General features: G+C 42.4%; 2 protein-coding genes across 7 annotated transcripts; one reads left to right on the top strand and one right to left on the bottom strand.

Annotated features, from left to right (window-relative positions):
• Positions 1–514: 514 nt before the first annotated feature.
• shc1 (SHC (Src homology 2 domain containing) transforming protein 1) lies at positions 515–19,079 on the bottom strand. Of its 3 annotated transcripts, XM_028426416.1 has the most exons (14): positions 18,877–19,079; positions 14,770–14,814; positions 7,902–8,066; positions 7,643–7,713; positions 7,151–7,211; positions 6,138–6,257; positions 5,028–5,081; positions 4,634–4,685; positions 4,027–4,153; positions 3,791–3,938; positions 3,481–3,538; positions 2,938–3,054; positions 2,203–2,459; positions 515–2,121 (listed from the first exon to the last, which is right to left on the bottom strand). In XM_028426416.1, exons 2-14 carry the CDS (start codon positions 14,779–14,781, stop codon positions 1,993–1,995), a joined length of 1,371 nt encoding a protein of 456 aa, XP_028282217.1. In that variant the 5' UTR covers positions 14,782–14,814; positions 18,877–19,079; the 3' UTR covers positions 515–1,992. The 3 variants fall into 3 exon arrangements, with proteins under 3 accessions (XP_028282217.1, XP_028282218.1, XP_028282216.1); XM_028426417.1 differs by lacking the exon at positions 14,770–14,814; XM_028426415.1 differs by lacking the exons at positions 14,770–14,814; positions 18,877–19,079 and having other exon boundaries at positions 7,902–10,961.
• A 126-nt stretch (positions 19,080–19,205) lies between these two features.
• Positions 19,206–27,821, top strand: flad1 (flavin adenine dinucleotide synthetase 1). 4 transcript variants are annotated; one of them, XM_028426420.1, is made up of 11 exons: positions 19,206–19,222; positions 21,093–21,190; positions 21,424–21,595; positions 23,629–24,006; positions 24,686–24,799; positions 24,885–25,152; positions 25,512–25,659; positions 25,971–26,069; positions 26,229–26,418; positions 27,346–27,419; positions 27,512–27,821. In XM_028426420.1, exons 2-11 carry the CDS (start codon positions 21,183–21,185, stop codon positions 27,645–27,647), a joined length of 1,587 nt encoding a protein of 528 aa, XP_028282221.1. In that variant the 5' UTR covers positions 19,206–19,222; positions 21,093–21,182; the 3' UTR covers positions 27,648–27,821. The 4 variants fall into 4 exon arrangements, with proteins under 4 accessions (XP_028282221.1, XP_028282222.1, XP_028282220.1 ...); XM_028426421.1 differs by lacking the exon at positions 19,206–19,222 and adding an exon at positions 19,848–20,191 and having other exon boundaries at positions 21,110–21,190; XM_028426419.1 differs by lacking the exon at positions 19,206–19,222 and adding an exon at positions 19,848–20,191.

Here is a 27,821-nt window from a genome sequence, read left to right as displayed (position 1 = left end):
GTTCTGTGTTACAAAAAATGGTATTAAATATACAACAATGGACACAAGAATCCAATAGTAAGCTGATCAATCCAAACAACATGTTATTTACAGATGATCAGGAAATACCCCCCCTCATTGGTGACATCAAGTATCTGTGACTATAAACTGAATGCAAGAATGTGCATCAGAAGAGATTGCCATCACTGGATCTGTTTGTGTGTGTCTAACGAAGTGTCGTTTTTGCAGAGTCTTTGTTGAACTGAGAAGATTCTCCTGTAGTTGACTACATTTGAATTAAGTACATAAGGTGACTGCATTGAAGTGATGTGACTGCATTGAAGAAACAAGGCACGATCAAAAAGATATAAAAAAACATCATGAACTGAGGGAGTGAGAAAACACCAGTGAACATCTCCCTCTGAGATCCTCAAAAGTTTGTGAAAACAGCACGCTGAGGAGCAACATTTGGCTAAATGCTTCATCCCTCGCAATGCTCCCCCCAAACCGTCTACAGAGCAACTTCATTTCAATGTTTTTTTTTTTTAAAAAAAGGACAATACTCCCTCCATGAACCAAGCAACATCAAAATACACAAAAGTTACCAGTTACTATGAAAGACTTTGCATTATTTTTGCTGAGGGAAATTCATTGCTTGGACTTATCTACACTTCTCATTAGCTATTATTTAAACAGGTCTCCTTCTTTGCTTTCAGTCCAAAGAGATATAACCCATAGATTGTCAATGCAAACACATACTAAGATGTTAATGAAAAGCAATAGGTCAATCGCATCAGGCCTATGCTTCTCAAAATGCACTAGTTATCGTGTTTGTAGGTGACATCAGTGTACTTACAAATTCAGGCACAATCACCTCTCTGCTTTGAAACAGACCCTTTTTTCAATATGCGTCCAAAATCGCTTTCTATGCTGTAAGCACACAAGACAGATATGTAACTGCTGTTGTCATGGCTCTCTTTTCTGTCATTAGCAACCAGGTTTTGAGTTCTTTGGCATGACAGGTGGTGTAAAGGTGAGTATATCTGTTTACAAAGGGTCGATCATCTTCCTGTAGTCCATGTCCAATGAGATAATGAGTTAAGATAACCGTCAGAAATAAAAAAAAGAAAAGAACATACAGTATATGATGATCATAGGCATAGCATTCCCATGTTTGCATATAGGCTTTCCTCTAAGAGTCTAAGAGTAAAAGTTCAAAGGTCCGTAAAAGTGGAGTGGGCGGAGGCAGTGGCCCTCATGGTTAGAGTGGAAGCAAAGTCCTATATATGCATATTCACCAGCCCAAATGATTTCAGAGTCAGGTTTGATGCTGAAGTGCTCCAGTGACAAGGAGTTTACTGCTGAGCCTGGTTCAGTCTCTGAAACAAAGAACCCTTGCCATCCAGTTTGTGTTTTCCTTAGCATGCTCCAGCAAAGTCCGAGTTAAGAGCGCTTCCCCTCCTGAATAAAAGAACACTGCTTAAAAGCACTGAAGATCTCGCTCTGTGTCCACTCATGTTCCTTTACACTCTCCACTCTTTTAGTATACGATTCCATGTGTCAACAAGTGTTCTGTTCCTTTGTTTTCCATAATCACATGTTAAGATATTTTTTCTTTAAAAAATTGCATTTGTTTTCTCCCTGTCCTGAAATTGGCATAGGGCTCCTCCCTGGTTCACAGTAGGCTGAGAAATTGCAGCAGTGCTTCTCCGCTTTGGAGGGACATGTCTGATGCCTGATCGTTGGTGGGGTGGATGAAGGATTGCAGGTCACAGTTTGGCTTTCAGAAAGGACAGGGCTATGTGGCAACAGCAGCAGAGGAACAGGTGATATTTTTCTTTTTTGGCTTTCTTTGCTATGTGTGTGTGTGTGTGTGTGTGTGTGTGTGTATTCATACTGTATGTATTTGTCTGTTATGTGTAGTGTTGCTGTGTGTATAATAGCATATGAAAGTGTGTGTTGTGTATGCACATTTTTGGTGGCCTTTTTGTTTCATGTCAATGGTGTGTAACATCACGCTCTACGCTCTATTGGCTGTTGCAGACACACTTCACTTCCAGCTGATACGATGGGAAGTCTGTTGTCCATGTGGTAACTGATCAAGTGACTCACACTTCCAAACCGATGATCTTTTGTACGGACCTAAAACAAAAACAAAAAAAAGAGTCATATATTGAGGACATAAATGGTTACTGCTTCACACTTCCTTTTGTGATGACTCACCACTCCTTCTGGGTCGACTAAAAGCAGGTGTTTGGCCTGGCCACCTTGCTGTCCCGTGAGGACGTATTGTCCAGGCGTAGTCCCAGACTCTCGCACCAGGAAGTCTCCATCTCGAGTTAAGAGCCTCTCTGCTTCCTTTCGACTTAAGCTACCATGGAACCAGGTTTCACATTGCAACTGCTGCACCAGAGAGGGCGCTGCTGCTGCTGAGTTTGGGCCACTGTGTCCAGAGACTCCCAGGGCGTCATCAAGTGGCTCTTAAAAATGAACACAAACAGATACATTTTCAATAATCAGTACTTCTATTTATTGTCTTCCTTTCTGAACAACAAGCAGTGGGCTATGTCAAAGTAAAGACCATGGTCTCTGACAAATGCTGTATGTCGATTATGGACTGTGTCTTGTGAAAAGCTTTATACAGCTAACCAATAATGTTTTGTAGAAAGCCCCTGTAATGGATACACTAATTTCCTTATCTCCCTTTAAGGCAGCCTTTTGTGGATAGCTCCAGTCTTCAATCATCATCTTTCACACAAAAAGTAACGTACAAAGTACTCAGCTTTTCTCCCAAACCTGTGATTATGCTTTTCTACATGGTAAAATATCATTTTGGTCATTTTGATTACAACCCACACATCTTGTCTGCTACCAGAAATCATGGCACTCTTTTTGATTTAGTTTCCCAGCAACCTGTTTGCATTCTGAGCTTGGTTAAAAGCATAGACAAGCACTCACTCATATCAAAAGCATCTCTGTGAGCATTTCCATTCGCTGCAGCGGGGGGACGGGGTTTATCTACGTTGACATATGAAGGGTCATCAAATATCTCCCGTGCCCCCTCTTTGGCACCAACTAAAACACAGACCAAATCAAAACAGTTAAACAACAAACAGATAAATATAAATATAGAGGTAGATGACAAGCCAATTCCAAAAAAAGTTGGGACATTGTGTGTACATTTGTAAATATTTTAAATTACACTGAGCAGATGAAAGGCAAAAAAAGGTTTTCACAAAAATTACAGCAGCTGTTCTTTTCAGTTCCCCAAACACAGAGGGTTGTTAAAAAAAGATATGATGCAACACAGTGGTAAACATGCTCTTGCCTCAGTGTCTTTGAAATGTGCTGCTAGGATCAAACTAAAAATGTGTATTTCACAAAATCACTCTTAGCTTTGACAGTTGGTATGCTTTCTGTGTTATTTATTCATGCATTAATACATATAAAGTATAATTACTGCATTCTGCTTTTATTTACATTATTTACATATGCGCTCACCTGGTAGAGGCGGCAGAGGCTGCTTGTGAATGTCGTTCTGACCTGGCTGTCCATAAGGCTGCAAACACAGAGCAAAACAAACAGGTAATGAGTCACTGAACCATGTGGTGCATATTAATTCTTTAACTCTGTTAAAAGGATTACAACAATCCAAACTGATGTGCATGCACCAAAGAGTCATCATAGCAGGGTTACTTTTATTTTCAAAATAGTGATCCACATCAAGTGCATCATCTCTTAACAGCCAGTGGATAAGAACATCTATGTCCACATCTCTTCCTGCTCATGTGTTAACATGCACGTGTCTCACCAGCGTGGCCCCTGGGCGTGTCCTCATGTCGATGAGTCCACCTGGAGGAGGCTGTTTTCCAGGAAAATTATTATAGTAAGCAACCTCAGGGGGTGGAGCAGCCTCTTCATCATCTTCCTCCCATGCAGAGCCATCGAACGGAGCCATTCTAGCAAAAACAGGGGTGTTACACAAATGCAGAAACACATACCGTACTCTTGTTTTGGGCTCATATAAAAGACAAAATGTACCAGTACCTGTCATGAGGTGTGACCAGTTTGGGTGGGTTTTTTAGGTACTGTTTAAAACGCAATTCAAAGGCCTGGCCAATGGTGCTGATGACTTCCTGGGCTAAACCCTCTGAGCACTCCAGGATATGACAGGCTGCAATTGGAAAAGAAACAAAATAACTAACAAGAAGATCGCAGCCACATGGCTCTGAATGAAAAATGTTTGCTATAAACAAATATACTGTTTATATATGTCATCTAGTTTACCCCCCCCAAATTATATATAAATATTTATTATGTAAGCTTTCAGTGTTTTTTTTTCAGCTAAACTCTGTAAACATGAAATGTTGAGAATGAGAAGAATGTTCACATATTTAACACTGAAGCAAATACATTTACGATTTGCTTTTTATGCTTATTCAGTGATACATGTACTGTTTATTCCTTTGCTCTGAAAGTGTATTTAGAGCATCTGCTGAAAATGTAATTTCAGGACCTGTTCTGTCATGTGATGAAAGTGAATACAGGAAACCTGTGACATATATATATAGCGATCATGGTCAGAACAAAAAGATTTAGTCTGTATTGGCAGGTGCTACCTCAGTAAAAGTGTCATTTTAGTGTTTGCGCTCACCTCTCTGGTTGACTGGATCTTTGGCCACATATGCTACGTACTCAGCTGTATCCTAAGGGAGCGAGACAGGGGAAGACAGTTAGGGGAGGAGGGGAGAAGGAAAAATCGATAGGAGGAAAAAGTGAAAGGCAGGTTTAGGAGAGAGGTTGAGTAGAAGAAGAAGAAAGATAAAGCAAAAGCTGTAGTAAAAAGTTAAAAGCATATACTGAGCTGAAAAAGAGATGACAGGAAATAGTAAGATCAGGTTTGAAAGAGAAGTCAGTAAGGCACCAATGAAGAAGGTTGTATTCACAGGAATAAACGACAGAAGACAGGAAGGAAGGATATGCAGACTGAAGAAAGATGGAAAAAGGCCAGAGTGAGATTTGAGCTGAGAGAGAGCTGGGTGACTCACTGGGTCTCCTCCAGAGGCAAAGGAGATGGACTGCATGTGATGATTGGCGATTATCTGTGGAGAAAAAGAAAGAAGGAGATAGAGGGGGAGAAGGAGAGCACATGGGCGACATGAAGTATGTAGGAAGTGGAATGAAAGCATGTGGATGGAGACAAATGTGGAATCATTACTGAGAAAAGTGCTTTTTCCTCAGTTGAGCACCATCAGCTGCAGCAGAGATAAAATAAGGACAATGGGTGGAACACCTTTTTAACAGTCTGCAACAACCACACATGTTGGATCAATAACAGCATTAACACTTGCTAATGCTCTAAACGCAATGTGTGGTCTCTATCTGGGGCTTTATTTGTGAATGGGTATGGGTGCTGCATGGCATGTTTCTCTGTGTTTTGTGTTAATGTGGATGCACTGTACTGCTGTAGCCTATACCATCTCCCCAAAGATAAACATCGTTCTGAAGCTATTAACTCATTAGAGGTCTAAGAGGAGGATCACATCCTGCCTTGTGGTGAAGCAGGAATGAAGACAACAGTTAAAAGGGATTTGTGCAGCATTCAGAGTAAATGAGGCAAACAAATTGGACTAAGCTCTACATCTATCTGAGCATTCCATGAATGTCCCAGAAGGTCATAGCACCCACTGAAAAACAATGGTTACTAAGATATTTACTCAAATTCCTAATGAGTCTTTTAATTAGGCTTGTATCATTTCAAATCTTGTACAATACATCTGCAAATTAAAATATGTTGATTTGAGCCTGAAAGCAGTGGGAATATTTTCTCAGCATCTTTCAAAATACACACTTTAGTTAGTAAGCATAAGTATAATAAATGATTACAACAAACAAAGAGACAAATGATAGGTATGAGGAAAAAACATGAATTCTTAAGATCTAAGTCCCCATACAACCACACAAAATCTACAAGAGAGAGGTTTACTCTGCTTCACTAAACTGCACTGTGCTAAGTGCACTCTGGATACCAAACATACCTCTGGCTACAATAGGCCCTGAGAATCAGATGCATCTCTGACTCACAGTCAGATTGTTGGAATTGTTGGAATAAATCTACCAAACACCTAGAGTGTCTGAGAAAACTTCAAGAGTCTAACCTGCTTGCAGTCAGAGGCCAGCAGATTGAGACTGCTGGTCGAGATAGTGAGGCTGATGGTCATGCCTGCAAACTGCAAGTTACTCTTCCCCAGGATGGACGTCAGACAGCGAGATGAAGGCTGCAAATGAGAAGGAGTTCATGAGTAATAATGAAAACAAGATGAACAAACAAAGTAACAGGACCGTTTCTTTTTACATTTATACAAGGTATGAGGGTCCACTGAGGGCTCTGTGGTATGTGTGGTAATGCCTGTGTGTGTGGGAGTGGGAGAACAGCTGCAATTGTGAAAGTGATCCGGTCTCCAAGGCCAACTGTGACCAATGGGATATAGACAGTTCACTTATTGTAAGTTGGGCCAACACCATCAAACAAACATGCCAGTACTACCGTGCCAGCCCATTTACCCCAATCCTCCTCTTGTATTCACGGCTTCAGAATGCCATCAGGACGGGATGCACATGCTCAGCCACATTAACCCCAGTCCCACCAAACTAGTTTAATCTATTCTGGTTTACATCATATAACAGTATTTTGTCTGGTGTGCTGCCCTGCCAGACATTCCACGGTCAAACCCTGCAATAGCAGCAGGCAGCTGGATTTAGCCACCTGTTTTATAGACTGCTTGGGTGGATGTTTTTACTTTTACAGGAATACTGTGCAAAGACATACACAGTCTCTAAAAAGCAGACAGTGTCTTCTAATCTGTAGTGCTTGGTACAGGCTCCAAACAAGCTCGTACTCCACCCCTCTAGTGTCCCTTGTGACAAGACGGAGGGAATAGAGAGACCAGAGAGTGATTGGTAATTACCTGCAAGCAGCCTGCTAACCACAGAAGTGTACAATCAGCCTAAATCAAGGTCTGTGTGTGTGGCTGAATGGCAAACTGACCACACAGTGGACAATCAAGCTAAATCTAGCTCTTACTGACAAAACCCTTTCCACTGCTGTCCACTTAAGCCTTATAAATAAATAATGCTCTGTATGGGTGTGTGCTGTGTGTGTAGTATGTACCTTTCTTCTGCGGGCTCCTTTGGCTCCGGGTACTGCCTCACACACCACAGAGATTGCCTCCCTGAAAAATAAAACATGCATGTTCACATACATACATATTAAACCTCACACCTTCACACATTCACTAATGGATTTTATCATCCCTGGCGACGGTGCTCGTCTTTGCCACAGAGACAAACATCACTACGGAAACCAGAAGGAAACCACCAGGATTCCAGAACATTCTAAATTAGGGGTTGAGAGAGCAGCAGGCGTGTATACACATACACACCAGCCGACACACTCAGACACTGACTGAGAAAGAATCAAGCAGACAAGTAAAATAGAGCGGAAGCGAAACAAAGCACCAAGCAGACAAAGAAATACATGAAGGTGGTGTCTGTGAGCATATGTGGCTAAGTCTAACCACACTTTAGCATCTCGCCCCCTCATGCACATTGAACTGAAATATGAGCAGTAAGCCAGCAATATATGAGGAGTGTTTAATCTCACCTGGTGACCTGAGTTCTGGTGTTGAAGTCCAGTGCTCGCATTGACTGTAGCACCTCAACGCAACCCATGTACTGCCCAGGACACAGGAAAGGAACAGATTAGCATTGGACATTTCATACATCTCAGTCCAATTGGATTAATGGAACACAGCAGACTGAAAGAGTAGTGGTGTCCTTTGTTTCTAAAATTGTGAAAAGGAGAAACTGGCTTGTCAGAGAGACTTGTATGTATACATTTTGAGAGTGTGCCACTTACTTACCCGTACAGTGTAGGAAACACCAGTGGTGCTGACCACGCTGTCAGAATGCAGCCAGCCACGGGTGGGCTTGTTGACAAAGGAGCCATGGCGCGTCCATTCATCTCCTCCCAGCTGTCCTCCTTCCACCCGTGCCCTCCTGGACGCCACTCCCAGCCGGTTCATGTCCTGCAGAGGAGGTCGAGGAGGGGGAGAAGGAGCAGTTAAAAGAGGGACAGGATGATGAAGAGGAGGGGAGGAGCTAGAGTTGCTCCTATCATCCCCAGAGGACTCAACAGGCGCCTGAGGCTGCTGAGACCTGCTTGAGGCCTTCAGTCCTGGGAGAAGTGTAGCTGAGACACCCAGACGAAGAGACCCCATCCTGGGAAAGAAAGAGCAGAGGGTGGTGGGGCTGTTCTCAGCCGGGTGAGGAGAGGAGGGGGGCAAGATGGGAGTGAGCGATGAGGACGAGAGAGAAGAAGGTAAACCAGGGGAGGGAGTGAGAGGGGTGGCAGGAGAAGGAGGGAAAGATGATGGATTGGAGTTTGTTTCATCAGTTGAGCTCAGCGATTCACTCCGAAAGTGGGTGTACTTGGTTTTCGGAACAAGTTCCATAATGAATCTGCAGTGTCAGTTTTTATATCCGTGCAAGTCCACACAGGCTCTAGTGATTCAATCAAAGTCTCTTTGTCTCAGCATTCAAAGTTTCTCTCTAAATGGACACGCAGCCATCTGTCTGTCTCTCTCAGTATAAGAGCTGTATCCATCTGCTCGGTTGTCTGTCCTCCACTCATTATCAGGCAGCCCAAACCAAACTGCTTGAAAAACGGCTTTATCCACAGGATGAGAGAAGGTGCAGAGGAAAAGTGGGGTGTCCCAGTTAATTGTACAATGCAGATGAAAAAAGTTTTGTAGTGCAGCAGTGCAGCTCATGTTGTCATCAGTTCACTTTTACATTTGCTGCAATGTTCGAGTTCTCAGGGACAGATGAAGACATGTTCTTAACTCTCCACGGAGTATTCATCTTGGTGTTCTGCCATAATGTAAAACAATATCCGTGAGTGTCTTGTCCAAACTTAATGCCCTTTGAGTGAGGGCCAGGCATTCAGCTGTTGCCAGCAGCACCATGAAGAATCGACACAAGCGATTGTCTCTCTCGCCCCCTCACATGTATGGTATGTCTTACTGCACTTGTACATGATATGTCTACATGTGAGAGGCAGTATAAACCTTCCCTGCCCACACTACTTCTTTGATTATCTGTGTATGTGTGTGTTGGCACAAGCAAGTATGTGCATGTGTGAAGCAGCCCCCCTTGGCAGTTCTATCCTGCTTGACACGGGCCCATAAAAATCCTATTAGCAGCCAACGAGGGGATTGCAAGAGGGGCTGTGCACACTAACACGGCAGCAACACACACTTAATACACAGCTTCAACTGGTCGATAATACAGCAAGCACCTGCAGAGCTCAGCGAGACCCTGAACTTCTACAAGAAGAGAGTGGAGGCTTACTGATGTAAGGCTAGTCTCCAACTCCTGGTAGCAGCACACTTTCTTTAAAACTTGCTTTTCATGTGCATCATATGCTTAAATCTTTCACTGGGTGTGTTTTTACTCCCTCTCTCGCTTCCTTCTTTCATGCCCTCTCTGAATGGCTCTCGCTCTTTCTCTCCCTGCTTCTTCTTCGTCTTCTCTCCTCTTCCAGATTACTTCTGGCACAGGCTCCTTCCCCTTCTCTGCACTATTGCCTCCCTTCTCTCTGTCTACTTTCTTATCCTGGAAGTCCTCTCTCTTTCTCCACACAATGTATTCCGCCAGCCTCTGTCTCTCCAACGCCTCCGCCCTCTCCCGCGCCACCACTTCCTCTCTCCTCTTCCAGATGATCTCTCGCTCCCCCTCTCCTCCTCCCACGTCTGCTCGCCCGTTCTCCAGGCTGTCCTGTTTAACAGTCCCTCAGTCTAATATAATAATGGTGAGCCCTGTCTTTCTGCCTCTCGAACTTTAGGATATGGATGGCTAGAGGTCAGGCATGGTCACCTTAGACACCATTTGAAAAACCAAAAGAAAAAAGTTAGTACTTAAGACTGGGCTGACAGAGTTGGGCCCGTTCCTGACTGAAGTTCCTGATATGGCTAAAACAAGTGAGCCTTACTTAGTTCAAGTGTGTTCCCTAAAGTTAGCCACCTTGGTTAGGATGTTATTTTTCCTGGAGCACCATTGGATAGTGGTAGGTTGAGTCTGTTAGGCTGACTGTGTCTGGTACAGCAACTGCAGCAGCACAGTGGTGATGTAACACTGGAGAATATGGGTCATTGGCTGATGATGACTACCGGTGGGCTTGTTTTGATGGTAATGAGACCTGATTGGTCAGGTTTGAACTCCCAACCAGGGTTCCCTGAATAATGCTGGAGGCTTGTCAGTGTTAAACATGCACTCACTAACCCAGCTGAAAATGCTCAATTAAAATGTTGTCGCAGCTGATTTCTCTATACACAACTCCTTTCAGCCTACTTTATTACTGCCTATTTCAAATAGCAAGCCCATATTATAGTCAGTTACCTGAGAAAACTGTTGACAAAAACGCATTAATGATATGAACAAGCAGAGTGTTATATTCCAGGAAAGCTTCCTTCCTTATCTAAGGCAGGGCTTCTCAAACATCAGGTCTGCTCTCAGTTCTACCGTACAGACACTATATAACATCTCATAATCTGCATAGTCCAACCTTGAAGGCAAACAACAGTCTGTTTACATTAACAGTCTCTCGCAACCAAAAGTCCCACAAAAAACAGTCTGCAACAGACCTCAGCAGGAGGCAAGGCAACAACTACAGTCCTGCAGCAAGTTGGCTGGCCTTAGAACTGCTGAGACACCAGTCATTTTTACAATCTCTTGACCTTTACTTCCTCAGGAGAACAAGGTTTACACACACCTTGCCTAGACCACTGATACAAGGTTGTAAATATGGCACCAGTGTTTCAGTAATGCCGGGCAGTACGAATGATTTTTTTCACACACTAACATTTCAGAACTTGACTGTGCCTGAAGTACAGTGCGCAAGCTTGTAGTGGGCGCCGGATGCATGGCAAAGAAACAGTCGCCTACACTACCCTAGCACCACAGAGGGAACGTCTAGCAACTCTTGCTAGTCATCCATCTGGTCTTGGCCATAAAGCACCATGGAGGATCCAGTCATACTCATGCACTGCCAGACAGGCTGGGATGATCTCCAGAAAGCTGTATAGAAGTATGGCTGGAGAAGTCACAAAGACACCTGGTATCTGGACAATCAAAGAGCATGCAGATTAAACAAAACAGTCTGTCACACCCCTAATAAAACCAGAGGTTGGTCCATATACTGGGATTAGCACTTAAAAGGCAAAATATCCTACAACAATGGACTGATTACCTCCAGGTCTGTTCTAAAACAAAGAGCTGCTAAGAAAGTCTGAGCAGTTAACCCTGGCTCAGCCCAGGGATGTTTTTTTTTTACAAAACACAGTGTAGGTCAGGTGACTGCAGAGGAGATGACCCTCTACATGAAGAGATATCCTGAGTCACCTACAAACAGTAAAAGGAACAGGCTGTCACACACATAGCACAGCTAAGGATTGATGATTAGTGGCCACAGGGCCAAGTAGCCTCACAGAGTGATATGTACAAGTGAAATCAGTCTAATCAATCTAATTCATCCATGGCACATCAGCTTGACTGATGAGAATGGCAGTACCCATTGGTAAAAGTGAGATCAGGACAAACCGTGCTTGGCTGACTCGCACAAGACTAACACACAGAATGGGAAGGAGAGACAGGCGACCTGAAACAACCCTGATACACGGAGACTGCCAAGCTCCGCACAGACAAAGACTGTATAGCAAAGGAAAAAAATCATTACAAAGAAACTCTAAAAATTACATGCAACCACTGGTGAATCTATACTGCATCATCTGTTAAATATATACAACTACCAAGTAGAACAGCACCAATTTTTAAAGATAAGACATGGAAAGAGAACTTTACATCTTGTTCTGTCTGCAGCTGCCGCCCGTTGCTATGGCAACAGACATTAAAAGAGATGCCTGGGGTGGATATATACTGAGAAGTCCCAACAACAGCAGTAACCTTCAGACAACAAGATAACTGCTTTGTCAAATCACATGGAAAGCAATTAGTTGCTGCATTAAAGGCTCCACATCAGTTTTTTTTCTCCGTCTAACAGGAGGAACAACTACAGACAGCCAGCAAGATCAATATGTTTCAGGAAATGATCAAAGTTTGACCAGCACCGCGCCAGCCATAAAACCCAATCAATGTTGACATCCCACATCGGCTGCATGCACTGACTCAATCTAGGTCACATAGAACTGATGTTATTTCAAAAAATGATAATCACTTTTGCAGCAACTGTATAAACAACAACTGCACTACAGATTTACATTTAAAAGACAACAGATTTTTTAAAAACTTGCATAAAAACAACCTGGATATCATGTGCAGCAGCTAACAAAGATAATGATTGTATAACATCCTGCAGAATAGATCCTATGCTCAAAGAGAATAGACTAGAAAAATGTCAAAAAAGAAGTGTATATTTACAAAAAAGAAAAAAGTAATTAAAAATGTTCTGTAGAAAGTGTGTCTGATCAATTTCCCTAAGTGTAAGATCAGTAGTTCCTTTTTTGGTTTATAAAGCATGCAGTTGATAATCCATGGCGATTCATCTAAAGCTGGGTTCCGTATTCACATGAGAACCACATTAATGTTTAAACAGCCACAGACTGTCCGATCATTTGTCCTCTCCTTCCTCTCTGACTTGCCCGTCGTCCACTCCCAGAAAAACGTGCTTCTCCTCTGATCCGCTCTTCCACTCGATTAATTCACAAAGTCACTGCCGGCAGCTTCTCTCCATCCAACCATCCTCTCCTCCGTTTGGCTGCGTCCTCTTCACGTCCCTCCTCTGTCTCACTCTCTCTCTCTCTCTCTTTCAGCAGATGGTGAAATGGCAGTGCTGCCAAGATGGACAATGGCACTCCTTCATTGTGCTCCTCTTCTCCCCTCACGTCTGTCTCTCATTCCCACTTTCCTTCCACCTCTGTCTGTTAGAGGGACAAGCACGCTGTCTATCCTCCCCTCCTCCTCGTCTGGGTGGGAGATGCTGCCTCCCATTTTCTCTCTTACTGTCTCTCCTGCCCCCCCCCCCCCCCCCCCCCCCCCAACACGCACACACATTTGCACTGCTGCCTGTGCCCTCCCCACCTTCTTTTCTCCCATGCTACCTCCTTCCTGTTTCCTCCCCTTCCCCCACCTCCTCTCTGCAGCCAGAGTCCTTTAGCAATGTACATGTGTATGCACAGCAAGATGCTGCACCTCTATACATTAATGCATTCACTCTATGGGGAGATGGAGATATGGGATTAATGTGTGATTGTGTGTCCATCTATGGGGAGGGTGTGGGATGTTCTTGTTAAATATTCAAGACTCCTCCCTTATGCATGTTTGGTAACCTGAGAGACAGGGTTAAAGAGAGAGAGGGAGAGAGGGGAGGATGGAGATGGAGAGCGGAAGAGGATTCACCCTCCCTCTGCGTGCTGTAAAGAGTGTGACAGCAGGTCACTCTCAATAACCTTGATGAAAGTAGACAAATTAAAAAAAAAAAATAACAGCATTCACATATTTTTATGGTACTAGATGACTAGAGTACTCTAGTCTAGGACAGGACAGAAAGCTGGAATCCTAAAATTTGGTCTTGATATTCCAGTGATATCTGATAAGAAGGCAGTGTTGCGGAAAGCAGAGGAAACCACCCATAAAGTGCAACAGGAACCCAGCAGAGTGGATAGAAGTCCTCAAATGACACTGCAACACTCCCTGCAGTACTATGTTTGACCACTAAATGAGGATTACTAGAGCCCTGTGAAGCATGAAAATCAGACAACTGCAGACAAGCAAAGTGTCACTCAGAATAATAGCCATCACCACTCATATGACTGGTGTAATTGGGAAAGACAGCGCCCTCCACCCACAGCCTGCACCATGCCCATAACCAATGAAACACATGACACCCTGTGGCTTAGGGTTGACAAAATGATCATCTTAATAAAGGCAACACTTTATTAAGTGCACCCAATCCTGTAAATACTTCTAGCTTTTTGCTCAATTAAGGATATTACTGCTATGCTATAAAATCCCAAACTACAGCCTTCAAAATACCCACACACACACCAAAAATGTAACGAAAAACTATTTTACTGCCATGAAGGTATTGATTTATTACAAGGCTGCTGTAGACTGCATTCATTTTATCTGGGTGTAAATAATAAACCACTAGCAAGTAAGATTAACAAGCTGAGATTCAAACCACACTAAATTAAAAATCACTCATGCATGGTTACTGACATCAGTTTTACACAGCACTGCCTTGTCAGCTATATTGACGTTTGAAAAGTATATAAGATGCAATAATAAATCATCAGAAGGGGTATCACATAATGTTTTTGGCTGCAGTTTCTCATCAAGAGTGCTATGTTCAGAATCTGTTGAATAATGATCCTATATGGTACTTGAGGTGCTGAAAAACATATCTAAACACATCAGAGGCCCTTTATTTTTTTCATTCAGACATAATTAAAGTTACAATTGCTATTAGTCCTTCCTATTATAATAAACTGAAATTAAATCACACTGATTTGACCTTTCATTGCATTTTTGGTGTTCATGCAGCAATAAAATTCATATTTAATAATGAAATGCCTAAATTTGTCCTCAAGTCCTTTTCAAAGAATCTGTATTTTGTGCTAATAGATTTTAGTAAGAAGAACTGACTCCTTTGCCACTATGGTGCAATGTGTTATTGATTAACTTGTATTGCTTGTATCATCTGATCATCCTTACCATATATTCCATCGGCCAGCACAGGCTGCCTGTGAGTCTGTAACCCTAAAAACACCAAAGTGCACATCAGCACACAATACACACATAAATATACACACAACACACAACACTCAAATGTTCTAGCGTGCTCCAGTGTCGCCCTTAGAGCTTCTTGCCTCCCAACATGCTTTGCTCCCAGGATCAGCTGTGGAGAGGGTCATGGGACTTCCTTGATATCAACAGCCCAGTTGATCAAGCACACAAGAATAAGACAGAGAGCGAGAGCAATGCTGAGTGGGAGAAAGTACTGGAAAGTGATAGGCGAGAGGCTGTAATCCAGCGTGCATGTAGAAACATACCCTGTGGAATGAAAGGAATTAACTGAAAGGACCACATGTGTAGGATGTTTGTGCCTCAGCTTGCCCAGTGCAAGTTAGCAAGTGTCCATTTTGTTTCTATGTTTGCAGTATAACTCTCATGGAAGCTGCAGCTAGTCAGTATTTATTAGATGAAACAATCTGACTGAGACAACGCTCTGGATCTAATGCACATGCTGCAGGGCCACATCTGCTGTTGGCTCTTATACTGTTTGTGTGTCTGTCTGTGTGTATAATCTGATTTCACCCGCCTCACTCGTCCCTATCACGCACAATAGGCCAAAAAATGAGTGTATATGATTAGAGGCCTAGTCACTGACCTTTTCCAACTGGACTACAGGCAGTCTGAGACACTGTCTAACATAGGTTAACATTAAGGAGAGAAGAAATACAAAGAATGCTGATTCAGTGAGACAGAATGTGTCTGACGAGGAGAAGTCTCACATGCAGACACACCCAGCAAAATCAGCTTTTCACAAGTAATGGTGAGTGTGACCACTGGATTAGCCAGGCATTCAGTTGGAGGTCTTTCTGTCGGTTTCACTGCTCTCCACGTACACAGCAAACATGTGAGCTGGCTATTTTGGGTTGTGCCAACCCCCTTCCACCAACCCCCCTCTAACCACACTCCCACATCTCTATCTCCTTCCATCATTCCCTTCCTGCTACCACTCTGTGCCTCACACCACTTAACTTCCCCCTTGCTATAAGAGTTTGTATTTGACAGTGAGTTCATGACAGTGCAACATAAATGTGTCACAAAGGGTATCGAAACTGTTAGGTGTTAAAAACAAATGCCTAAAATGCTTTCCAGTATTGTTTACATTTTTTTTTGATCAAGTTTTTGATATACACACTTGTGACTGCTGGTAGTTAATGCTGACTGCAACCTTTCATAGTGCAGGAAAAAGTGCAAACGTTTTTTTATTTCAACAAAGTAAAGTTCCAATGTTTGTGTTTTTCAGCTGTTTATGATAACAGACATTTTGTTATTGCATTTAAAAAAAGGTTTGATGTGCTACTTTATCAACATAATTTAAAACACGTACTTTCTCTTATCTGTACATGCTACATTTTTTTAGCATGTTATCTATCTTACTGGTGATTTATCATGGTCTGAAATTAACATAGGGAATAATCTAGAGCACAAACCTTTGATAACTGCACTGCCAGGAAATAAGACCTGCATTTAACCTGACCTTAAAGTGACATAGTTTTGGCTGAGAACCAGCCTCAATACAACACCAACCAGTTCCCTGCTGAGCAAAAACTGTGGAACCCTGATCGGCATTATATAGCTCTCAGCTTCATGCAGAATGAGATGTTGACCAGTGTAAACAGAAAGACACTTCTCATCAAAGAACATGCCAGAAACACTGCTCTAATATACATTTGCCAATATTGCAATTAGAGACACTAAAGAATCCACAAACACAGTCAGCGGTTATTACACTGTGACCTAACATCCTTTTTGTGGATTACATCAAATAAATTCACTTCTCTCTCTTTTTTTTTTTTTTACATCTACCAGGACACACAATGTACTAAACAGTGACGGCCTCACTACACTGAGCACCACAGGAGGAAACACCGCTGAGACCAAGTCTATTGTATACAAGTGTATAGAGACGGACAACCACATGCTACGACCTCAAAAACAAACTCCTACAGATTGTTTCCACCACACATTCACACACAAGGTAAGCACAAACATATATACGCACAGACAAACACATCCTCACATGGTCAGAGACACCCACGCAAAACTGTATGTCCTGTCAACAGTCTCAGCGGGTTTACAACAGCTTACCACCTCACCACTGAATGTCTTTTGTCAATAGCAAAGTTTTAAGTATCCCAACACTGATTTGAAACTAATATCAGCGCTAACATTTTTACTCTACTTCTCTCTGGGTGCCTGTGTGTCTGTGTACGAGCGTGGGGCTTTGAACGCAAGTGCACACCTGTCAAAGTGAAGCTGTAACAATCAAGTGTCAGACTGACTCGTCAATCAGGACTAAAGCCTTTACTGATGAGTGATACAATTTCAGCAGAATTGGACAGATCCAATTTTAATCAAGTGGATTCTGGACTGCGTCTGTACTGTGATAGAGTGGCCGAGATGCTCAGCTTTGACTGACAGACTGTGTCCTTCTGCCTGTGTTGTGTTTGTCCTTCTGCCTGTGTTGTGTTTGTCCTTCTATATGTGTGTATGTGTGTGCAGATCCATGTGTCTTAATGGTCTGGCTCCTGACATGTGTCTGAATCTCCTATTTTCCGGATCTGTTGTTGATTGAACCTTCTCTTTGCTTCCATTTCATCATTGAAGATAACTTCCACCATATAATATCATGTCAGGGGCTGGGCGGCATGGCTGACCCTGATAAGAGCACAGAGCCCACTGGTTTTCAGCCCCCTCAATCATACCCTTGAACCTTTTTCCATAATAGTTTGTCTGTCCTTCACTCTGTCATGGTGACCTTTAACTTTGTCACAGTGACCCTGTTTCAGCACATCTGTTTTTGGATTGGTCTCTATGGATACACTTAACACAGAAGAAACAGTGGCACATACAGTGACTGTAGGTGTTGGGGCTGCCTGTGTGCAGATTTACGAATCAGCAATGACATCAGGACCACCAACAGGTGAAATAAGTAACACATGTTACTCGATTGTTGTGTTACTTATGCGGTGCTAGTACATAGAAAGTAACATTTAGTCCTCAGAGATGAAGCGTGAGAAGCAAGAAAAACTGGCAAGACAGGAAGTGACATTAACTTGGGTCAGCATCTCCAAAACTGCAGATCTTGAGCAGTTTTCTTGCTCTGTGATTTGTGAAAAGGGGGACGCTGGTGGAGGCAAAACCATGCTTTTGGTAATGGTGAAAATATCCTGGAACCTGCCATTCATGTGTACATGTAGGATAATACATCCTGACACAAAGCAACAGTAGGCCAGTAATAGTTTAAAGGAACACAATGATGAGTTCAAGCTGTTGACTTCTTCCTCAAATAAAATCCAGAATCTCTATAATATGCTGGACACACAGGTCCCATCTATGGAGGCCAGCTCATAGGACTTAAAGGATCTGCTGCGAACACCATGGTGCCAGATGCTGTAGCACACCTGGATGTGTCAGGGCTGTTTTGCTGGTGGACTTACACAATATTATGCATTTGGTCCTAATGTTATGGCTGTGGTCATCTTTGAATTGACTGCCTATATCTTCCTCTCACTGACAATTTACATCTAATACAGCTTGACTGACACTTTTAGGTTTCCTTTTGTGAACTTTATTACACACTAGAAGCAGAAACAGCCCAAATTCATCACATTGGAGAGGAAGAATGGATGGTTTGTTATTCATTTTTAGTTAAATAATCAACACACACACAGCTTCAGGTGACGAAGACACTTTTAAACAATGTACAGTACTTCATCAGAGACTAGAGGGAGATTAATGCTCACACACTACAACCAAAAAACCTCGTCTGACAGACAAACACAGGTTGAAGGTTTAGCTAATGTGTTCATGAACAACACTTACAGTAGCCCGTCAGGCCACATTACGCCGTGTCGTCTTAGAGTAACACACACTCAGTTGTACACGGACAGAACAACACTTCCCACCGGGAACCACGAAGATGAACCATTTCCTCAGAGTTTTCTTTAGTACAACAAATGACGCACAGCACGCACAGTTCAGACCATGCCCCAAAAAAAGTGTGCTCAACTTTAACAAGCAACTTACCAGCTCTGTTCCTCCCTTTCCCTCGACTGCCCCCTCACTGCCCACCGAGCGGCTGCTGCACACACTTCAGTCTTAATTTCATCTAACAGGACGCAGGGTCAGTGGTTTGGTCCGCCAGTTTTCTTCTAGCTTCGATTAACTTCACAAGAGATGAGTCAAAACTTCTTCTTTCCTCTCCCTTTCCTTCCCTTCCTCCTCCCCCTGCCCCCCCCCCCCCTCCACGGTCACGACAGAAGCCACTTCCGCGAACAAATGGTAACGTCATCTGGCCGCGGATCTGTGCGCGCTCGCGTTTTGCACCTGGACCAGGCAGCGCAGATTGCGCAAAAGTAGAAAAACCCTGATGGTGAGAACTCACCGCTCGTGTGTAATTTACTGTAAATGCAAATGCAACACGGGAGATTATGTTTTGCTTTAAGTTTTCACAAAAACCACAAATGTCCTGTTCTGTCTAAATTATCATCAAACCAACGCCAGAAATGTAGAAGCCAAAGTGTCATAGTTGTCACATATTATTTCTTAATTTTAATTATTCAAGTGCGTCCATTGTCACTGTGTTGTCTTTTACAATTGGTGTTTTCATCCATCTTGTGCAGGGGAGCATCGTCTGCAAGCATCTGAATTAAGAAACAATCCAGTGGCGATAGTTTAACAAACGGTTAAGTGTACCCTGGGAGTTCAAAACATGATGTTTGAACGGATTCATTTTCATTCTTTAAAAAATAATATATCATACATCGACAATGTATTTTCAACGTAGTCTCTAAAATACGTGAATTATGCATTATTCATTTTTCACCTCAGCAGAGCATCGCCAGTCATGTAGGGTTTTATAAATGCAAACATGCTCCACCCGCAGGCCAACAGTGTACTGACAGTTTTAGACAAGGTGAGTTTGTTGGCTTTGTCTCCTCCGACCAGTAGAGGCACAAGCGTTACAGTTGTCTGTGTTAAATCAGGCAGAAGAAGAAGAAGAAGAAGTAGTAGTAGTAGAAGAAGCTTCCTCGGCATCTGCTCGGCAGTGATCCTTAAGTGACATCCCACAGCTGGGCGCGATAAAAATCGTTATTGTGTTTTATATTGACTGAGTATTTTTTGTTTGCTTTGCATGAGCTGCATTTAAGCCGTCACGATAGGATCGTCTTTTAACTTCCGCGTGTATGCACTTGCGGACCCACTTCCGTAAATGTGATTGGCTGTCGCACAGCCTGCGCAAGCGCTTGTCTGCATGTGATTGGACGGTTCTCGTCACGTCTTGCGCGACAGTCAGGGACAACTGGTAGGATACGTAACGAGGACAATATACGGCTCAGGAGTAAGTTTCCTCTGTTTTAAAGAGTGTAGTTATCAAATAACAGATACAATACGACGCGTGCTTCAGTGTACCATGTGGTAATCGACAGAAATCCACATTATAGACATGCTAATGTAAGTGCGTGAATTCAACTCAGCCAGTGCACCTCACTATGGGTTGAGCTAGGCAACTAAGCAAGGAGTAAACACAATTAACTATGATGTGTCACAGAGGTATTACACACTGTTTGGAAATATGCCGGTGCAATGTAACATACTTCTAAAATTCTATAACTCTAACTCATACTGTCGGTGTTTAAATGTTTAATATAGTTACGCGTTTTTGTGTATAAAGAGCTAGAAAGAAATGAAATGAAAGTCCTGCACTGTGTGTGGTGGCTCTTTGCTGAAGTTTGCTGGCACTTTGTTCCCTTTTGTTTTCTCCGACTCTCTAAATCCCTCACATATCTTGCCAAATTATTCCCCTGTGTAAGCTAAAAACAAAAATCAAGCCATCTTGTCTCCATACCTGCAGGTATTAGCTTATTATAAATAGTATATAGTATACACAATGCATATTGATCTCACTTAAATCTTCAAATAAGTACCCCATTGTCTACCTTTTGCCTGATGTACAGTGTGTCATAATGCAGTATATATATGGTTTTCAATACAACTGCACCTAAGCTCTCCAAAATGTTCAATTCTGCTGTTGTTCTGTGAGCTGTTTTGTCAATTTGCATGTGCTTTAAATACTGAATAAGGCTGACAGACTACCCCCAACACCAGCTTTATTTATTTACCAGTTTGATTTATTACAAAATCAAACATATCTGATGTAAAATCTTTTTTGAGCAATGCATCTTCTGTGCTGCTGACTCTTATTTCTCCCTTCTCTTGCTGTCTCTCCTCTGCTCCTTTAGTAATCTTCTCTAACTAGGTAGGAGACAAATTCTGAAGTAGAAGAGAGCCTGAGCTGTATTGAAACATTTTGGGATGATCCATATTGATACATGTTGATGTAAGAATCATTCTTTATGACCTCATAGTATTGTTCCATTATAAAACCAGAAAAATAGAATGTGAAAATGCAAAGTAGCAATTTAACATGTAATGTATTTCATGATGTGATGCTATACTAAAGAGCTTTTGTCGATTAGAGAAAATTTTGACTGTTGCTGACTGTGTGTCGTAGATGTTTGCAGACAGATATATGTATATGATATTTAATCAGTCTTTTTCTTTGTTCCCCAGCTTTTCCTTACCCAAGCTGAGTCGAACAGTGGTGCGCGTGAGGAGGCTGGCAGCTCAGCTGAGCAAAGCAACCATGTTCACGAACCATCAAGGCACCAGTCCGTCCTCTGCAGCAATCAATGGTGATGCGCCCACTGCAGCCATCCTCATCATTGGGGATGAGATACTCAAGGTGACTTCATGTTGTTTTTGTCCTTGCAGGGCTCTAGACTAACTTTTTGCACTGGTTGCACCGGTGCGCCTAACCTTTTTTTCTTGGGTGCACCGGCACAAAAGTTAGGTGCACCGCATCACACATCACACAGCAGTTTGTTTTTTAAATGCTGTCCATATATGTTATGGATCAGGCCTTAACTTGACACCTATCCTAACGCAGAAGTTCTTTTCATCTTCTCTCATCATTCATCTGCAGCTACATCTACTGTTTACCTGACGGCCTCGCAGGGCTGTAGCCAAAGTTTTAGAAATACTGAGGTCCAAAAATTGATCTCTAGGAAATATGAACGGGCTTAATAATGACATATCATCCTAAACTGACTTTGGACCTTGTTTAATGAACACAGGTAAATAAAAATAAACAAATACATGTACCGATAGTACTCATTCAAATTATGGACAAACTATCCAACAAGTCTGCCTGTCAGAAATCCATGATGAAGATTCAAAGTTACAGCACTCTTCATTTCCCTGTTTGCTTTCTCTCTGTATTTTCTGGCTGTCGCTCCTCACTTATCTATCTGGCAATGGGAATTAAAAATTATTTAAATTATATACACCTTTATTTATTTAATAGCTGTGATTGAGATTCACGTTTCTAATGCAGCTACAGTACTTCTTCTCTCATCTTCCTCACCTCTTCCTCTCTTCCTCTCTGCCTCTGTCTCCTCTCTTTCTAAAGCTGAGCTCCAGCTGACAGACTCTTCATTCTGTCTGTTACAGTTTAGCTGTATGCAGACATCATACTGGCAGACAATGCTCCACTATAGCAGGATAATAATAATACTTTTTAAATGGGCGTTCGTCATGTAACCATGTTCTATAACTCCTTAAAACCAGCTGACTGCTGTCATTCAGAGTGACTCAGCCTTCATGGATGAACCTCACAGGTCAGATAACACTGTCCTCAGACCTGCTGTTCAGTCTGTTATGATGCTACGAGCACGTCACGCCCCCTCCCTGAACATTACCGGCTCGTTATCATCCGTCATTCAGGTCAACAGCAAATTATCAAAACCCGCATAGTAGCAACAAATCCTGCTCCTCCGCTGCATGTTCACTTAAACTGCGGTTTCTGCAGCGAAACGTCTTTAATACCTGTCTGTCTGTGTGCGCGCTGCGCGCTGCAGTCAGAGGGCCGTATGAGTTCTGCACACACGTTTTAAAAAGTCCGGGCCGAAACGGACTTTGTTCTCGTCACCTTGGGAACACGAACAGATCTCTCTGTTCTCGTGCTGCATGGAACAAGCTTTATCACACAGCATCCGCTCTGCGCAGCATATGTCCGCGTTCTTCTTCTGAATTTTCGTTCTCTGCTGACCGCAGCAGACACGTTTTCAAAGATACACACACGGAGGTCCCTCCCTTCACCGTCTCTGATTGGTTCAGACCACGATATGAGCCCAATGTGTGTCTGTTGTTGGAGACTTTTGAGAGTCGCGGAGAATGTATCTCCCTCTTACAGCTGGTCGTACTGGTGCGACCTCTGATATTTTTTGGTTGCACCTTTGAGAAATTAGGTCGCATGTGCGCCCAAAATGGTCGCACTCTAGAGCCCTGCCTTGGTATGACTTTAAAGCTCTAAGTGAATGACAGCATTCTACCGAGAATCCTTGAGAGAAGAAAAAACATGATTTTATGTGTATAATATATCTATGGGGTTGAATGTATTTCATTGTAACATATATACACCCTCATCAGTATTTCTTGATGTTCTGAACCCATTCTCGGATCCACATTTCATATCTTCAGGAAAACCCTTTGATGGCTATTTGATGTGGCAGCATTGCTTGGGTTTTAAAACGACTTGACATGATCATGATTTAAACATGAAGTCTTTGATTTTGTCCAATGACATGTCTCATTCTCTCTATATGCTCACTGTGAGTCCTTGAATTTAATCAAGCAAGAGCTCTAAGTTTTTTAAGTCCTTGAATTTGAAGTGGTGGTGGAAACACTTGACTAAAACTAACTGAGCATCTCTTTCAGGGTCACACAGTGGACACCAACAGTACCTTTCTGACAAAAGCACTTAGGAAGCTTGGAGTGTCTGTGCAGCGGATAACAGTTATACCAGATGTACAGGAGGTCATTGCCAAAGAGGTGGCCCTTCTTTCATCTCAGTATACGCACCTCATCACTTCAGGGGGCATTGGGCCTACTCATGATGACGTCACCCTTGAGAGCGTTGCCATGGCATTCCAAGAGGAGTTATATCCCCATCCCGACCTTGCCCAGCTGGTTGAAGAATTCTTTGGGGTGACAGACAAAAACAGTCCTGCCATGAAGCTGGCCATGGTGCCTCTCTCAGCCAAACTCAATTATGGGACCGACCCTCAGACTGGAAAACCTCTCCGCTACCCAGTGGTAAGTGAACTCAGAACAGACGGAACTACCTCAGATCATGATATGATACCCGTGCTGGAGATACCTGTATCCCCCACTAACTGACTGACTCCTTAATTCTTTAGCTAACACAGGTTTCAGGTTGCTGCTTACTCATTCATACATTGTTCTCTCTCTATTTCATCCTGTCCTTGGGTAATTTGAAAAGACAGATTGAATATTTAACAATTAACCAGACACTGCACGACAGCAGTGAGAAACAGCTCCTCACAATGGGCTAAATAAACATATTGAACACTTTCAGACATCAGACATGCAAAACATTCCACACTTTTATTACAGTTTGAGTCTGAGATTATTACATATTGACATTTTTTTCTCTAAGGAACACTATAGTAAGCAGTGTTGTTAATATGTCCGGTGCTTTTTGAATGTGCCTTAAGATACTTGTTCCTATTCAGAACAGGACAGCACTTACAATAAAGCCTACATTGCTTCTTAGATGAGAAATTAGATAAGAAGATTGATACCACTCTAATGTCTGTTAGGAATATGATAAGCTTCAGCCAGCGGCCAGATACCTTAGCTGAAAAGCAACAGAACCTGACTAGCAGCAACCCAGAATCTTACTAATCTCAATATCACATCTGGTTTACTAGATTTAACCATGTCTCTATGATGTGTTCACTTATTATCCTAGGTGAGTGTACGCAATGTGTATATCTTTCCTGGGATCCCATCCTTGATGGAGAGGGCCTTCAGTGGTATGGAGCAACTCTTTGCTAGTTCAGGGACCACTTTTCACACTCGTGAGGTAACATCATACCTGTTATTAACAACTCCATCTGAATGCAGTATTTTATGATGGCAACCAAGCTAATCAAAGATCATGTTGCTAGGTGTTTGTAGATGCAGATGAAGCAGAAATTGCACCCATCCTAACCAAACTGCAGGCTAGATGGGGCAGAAGAGTGGCTCTTGGCTCCTACCCGGACTGGTTGAGCAACTATCATAGAGTCAGGCTGGTTCTGGACTCGGACAGCCCAGAGGAGGTGGACAAAGCTCGTTCACAGTTGGTAGATGAGCTGCCAAAGGGTAGCGTGGTGCCCCTAGTCACAGACTCGGTGTCCAACGCAACTGCTGAAGTCTACACATTGGCCAACAGTGGTGAGGATGAAGAAAGAAAGTGTGGAGAGTAGTGGAAGATGAACATGTCTCAACTTATTATACAGTGACAATTGCTGAGAACCTTTGCACTTTATAGCGGGAATGGGACTAATAAAGGAAGCAAAAATATTAAAGTAATTATAGCTGTAAAATAATATTGGATCATAAAAAAGAGTTTAACAGGGATGAGACTGAATGAATGGAGAATAAAATGAAGCATTAGTAACTTATGAGAAAGTACAAGCTTATATTTTTTACTCTCAATTAGACATAGAAACAAGGGCTCGTGTATATGATGCCTAACAAAATTTGATGATACCACTATAAAATATTCTCTCATTGTGCATTTCTTCCCACAGGCACGGCACTGGGAGAGAAAGTTAAGTCAGCACTGAAAACAATAGAGACTGCACTAGATCAGTATTCAACAGAGGCAATCTGCGTTGGCTTCAACGGAGGCAAAGACTGTACGGCTCTGCTCCATCTCTACTATGCTGCACTGAAACGGTAACAGAGGAGAAATACAACAGTTTGTATGAGTAGGAATTTTAGTGACCTGAGAGACAAGAGATGAAAGCAGAGATTCAAAATTAAAAACACAATAAAACCCTTGTGACACATCTCAGTGAGAAGTAAGTGGAAAAAGAAAATGAGCCAGGCTGAGAAAAATCTTTGGACAACATTGACCTGTTGTTGACCTGTACCGGACAGATTGTGTAAAGTGATGATAAGAAGAAGGAACCTTTATCTAATCCTTTTCTGTGGCTCTGTATTTATCATTTTTTAATGTCCCATTTCTCTCTTCCTGCCACTCTCAGGCGGCATCCAGACAGCAAAGACAAGGTGAAAGCTCTGTATATTCGTATTGTCTCTCCATTCCCAGAAATGGAGAGATTCCTCCAGGACACAATAAAGAGGTGAGACGTCTGTCTGTCCTAAACAGTGGGAAAAACACATCAGTGAATACTGTCTTGAACATTAGTTATTTTTCATTTTTATTTCTAACCAGAACATCTTTGCAGTTCAACCGTTTAATCATAATTAAAGCTCATTATTTGGCAATCTGTCTCCTAAAGGTATGACTTGGAGCTCATCTCTGTGGAGGGCAGTATTCGGCAGGCACTGAACGAGGTGCAGGAAAAGAGGCCACACCTGAGAGCCGTCCTGATGGGGACCAGAAGGACTGACCCATACTCTCACACGCTCACACCCATGTGTCCCACTGACAATGGATGGCCAGACTACATGAGAGTCAACCCATTACTAGTGAGATCGATACACACACACACAAAATACCTGAAAATACCTCAATGCAATATTTACTGAATGACTTAGACCACCACAAGACCTGAAGTACATCATCAGAAAGACTACCCACTGACAGCTTCACTAATCCTATAATCTGAGGTGATACTGTATATGTTGTGGTGTATTGTGTGAGGCAGGAGATATAATTGACTGAGTGGTTTCCTACCAAACAAAATGGTACACAATGTATACACGTTATGTGAATAAATCATTGTACATTTTAAAAAGAATCATAATGATGACATTTTTTTAAAATAAGGTCCCATGTGGTCTAAGGGAGAGAGCTCTCCATGTCCCCCATCTCTCTGTCCTTATTTCCCATCTCTTTAGACATCTCTAAATAATGTTAAAATACCTGTGTACCTAGTGTAATACACAAAACACAAGAGAAACGTTAGGAACAGTTAGGCATGTGAGGTTTTCTCTTTTTATTGTACATGCACCTGCCCTGCAGACATTCATTATAACAACAAAAAGAACAAGTCTTCCTTCGGTGTTTTTAAAAGCACAGTGTAGATATGGCTGCAGGATAAACTGCTCTTATTTTACTAATAATAAAAAATATTTTTTCCTCCTCCAGTCTGGTAGGTTTCCATTGCTACACTAAATGTTATTTGTTGAAAATGTCTGAATTCAGATGTTTTGTACGAGGTATACAGTCAATAATACCTACCCAGCTAAAAACAGTGGAACAGCTCTGCTGTAAATCCATACCATATATACATATACTCTGTGTTCATCATTTGGTAATGCTGCTCCAAACCAAAGTATGCTTATTTAACAAAGGTATGGTATATGGACACACAAGTATATGTAGCAGTTGACCTCAATTAAAAGTGTTAAGCCTGTTTCCTGAGATTGAATAAACTTGATGTTTTCTGACAGGACTGGACATATCATGACATCTGGTCATTCTTGAGGACATTATATGTGCCCTACTGCATCCTTTATGATAAGGGGTGAGGTCATCCTGTCTTTACATCTCTGATTCATGTGTTTTATTCTGGTAACAGCTGAACGGTTGGCCTTTAACCTCTCTCTCAACCTGCAGGTACACTTCACTCGGCAGTATGGACAACACCTGTAGAAATGCGTCCCTCCAGATGGTGGATGCGAGGGGGGTTACACGGTACAAGCCAGCCTACCTTCTGGAAAATGAAGAAGAGGAGAGGAAGTCCCGCGCATGATGTGGACTCCCTCCTCCTGCTTATGGAGCACCAACACTTACTGAACTCATAGGACATTGTTTTAGTCTTCTTTGTGAAGCACTGACTGCAGAATGAGACTGAAGGCGAGCGTGTGTATGTCTGATGCTTGTGTATACGTCTCTGTGCTGTTGAATAAAACATCACTCTGGTTTA

This window comes from Parambassis ranga, chromosome 16, assembly GCF_900634625.1.
Source record: "Parambassis ranga chromosome 16, fParRan2.1, whole genome shotgun sequence".
In the NCBI taxonomy this organism is placed as follows: Eukaryota; Metazoa; Chordata; class Actinopteri; family Ambassidae; genus Parambassis; species Parambassis ranga.
The sequence above is the reverse complement of the archived record's forward strand: the minus strand, read 5'-3'. Positions and strand labels throughout refer to the sequence as shown.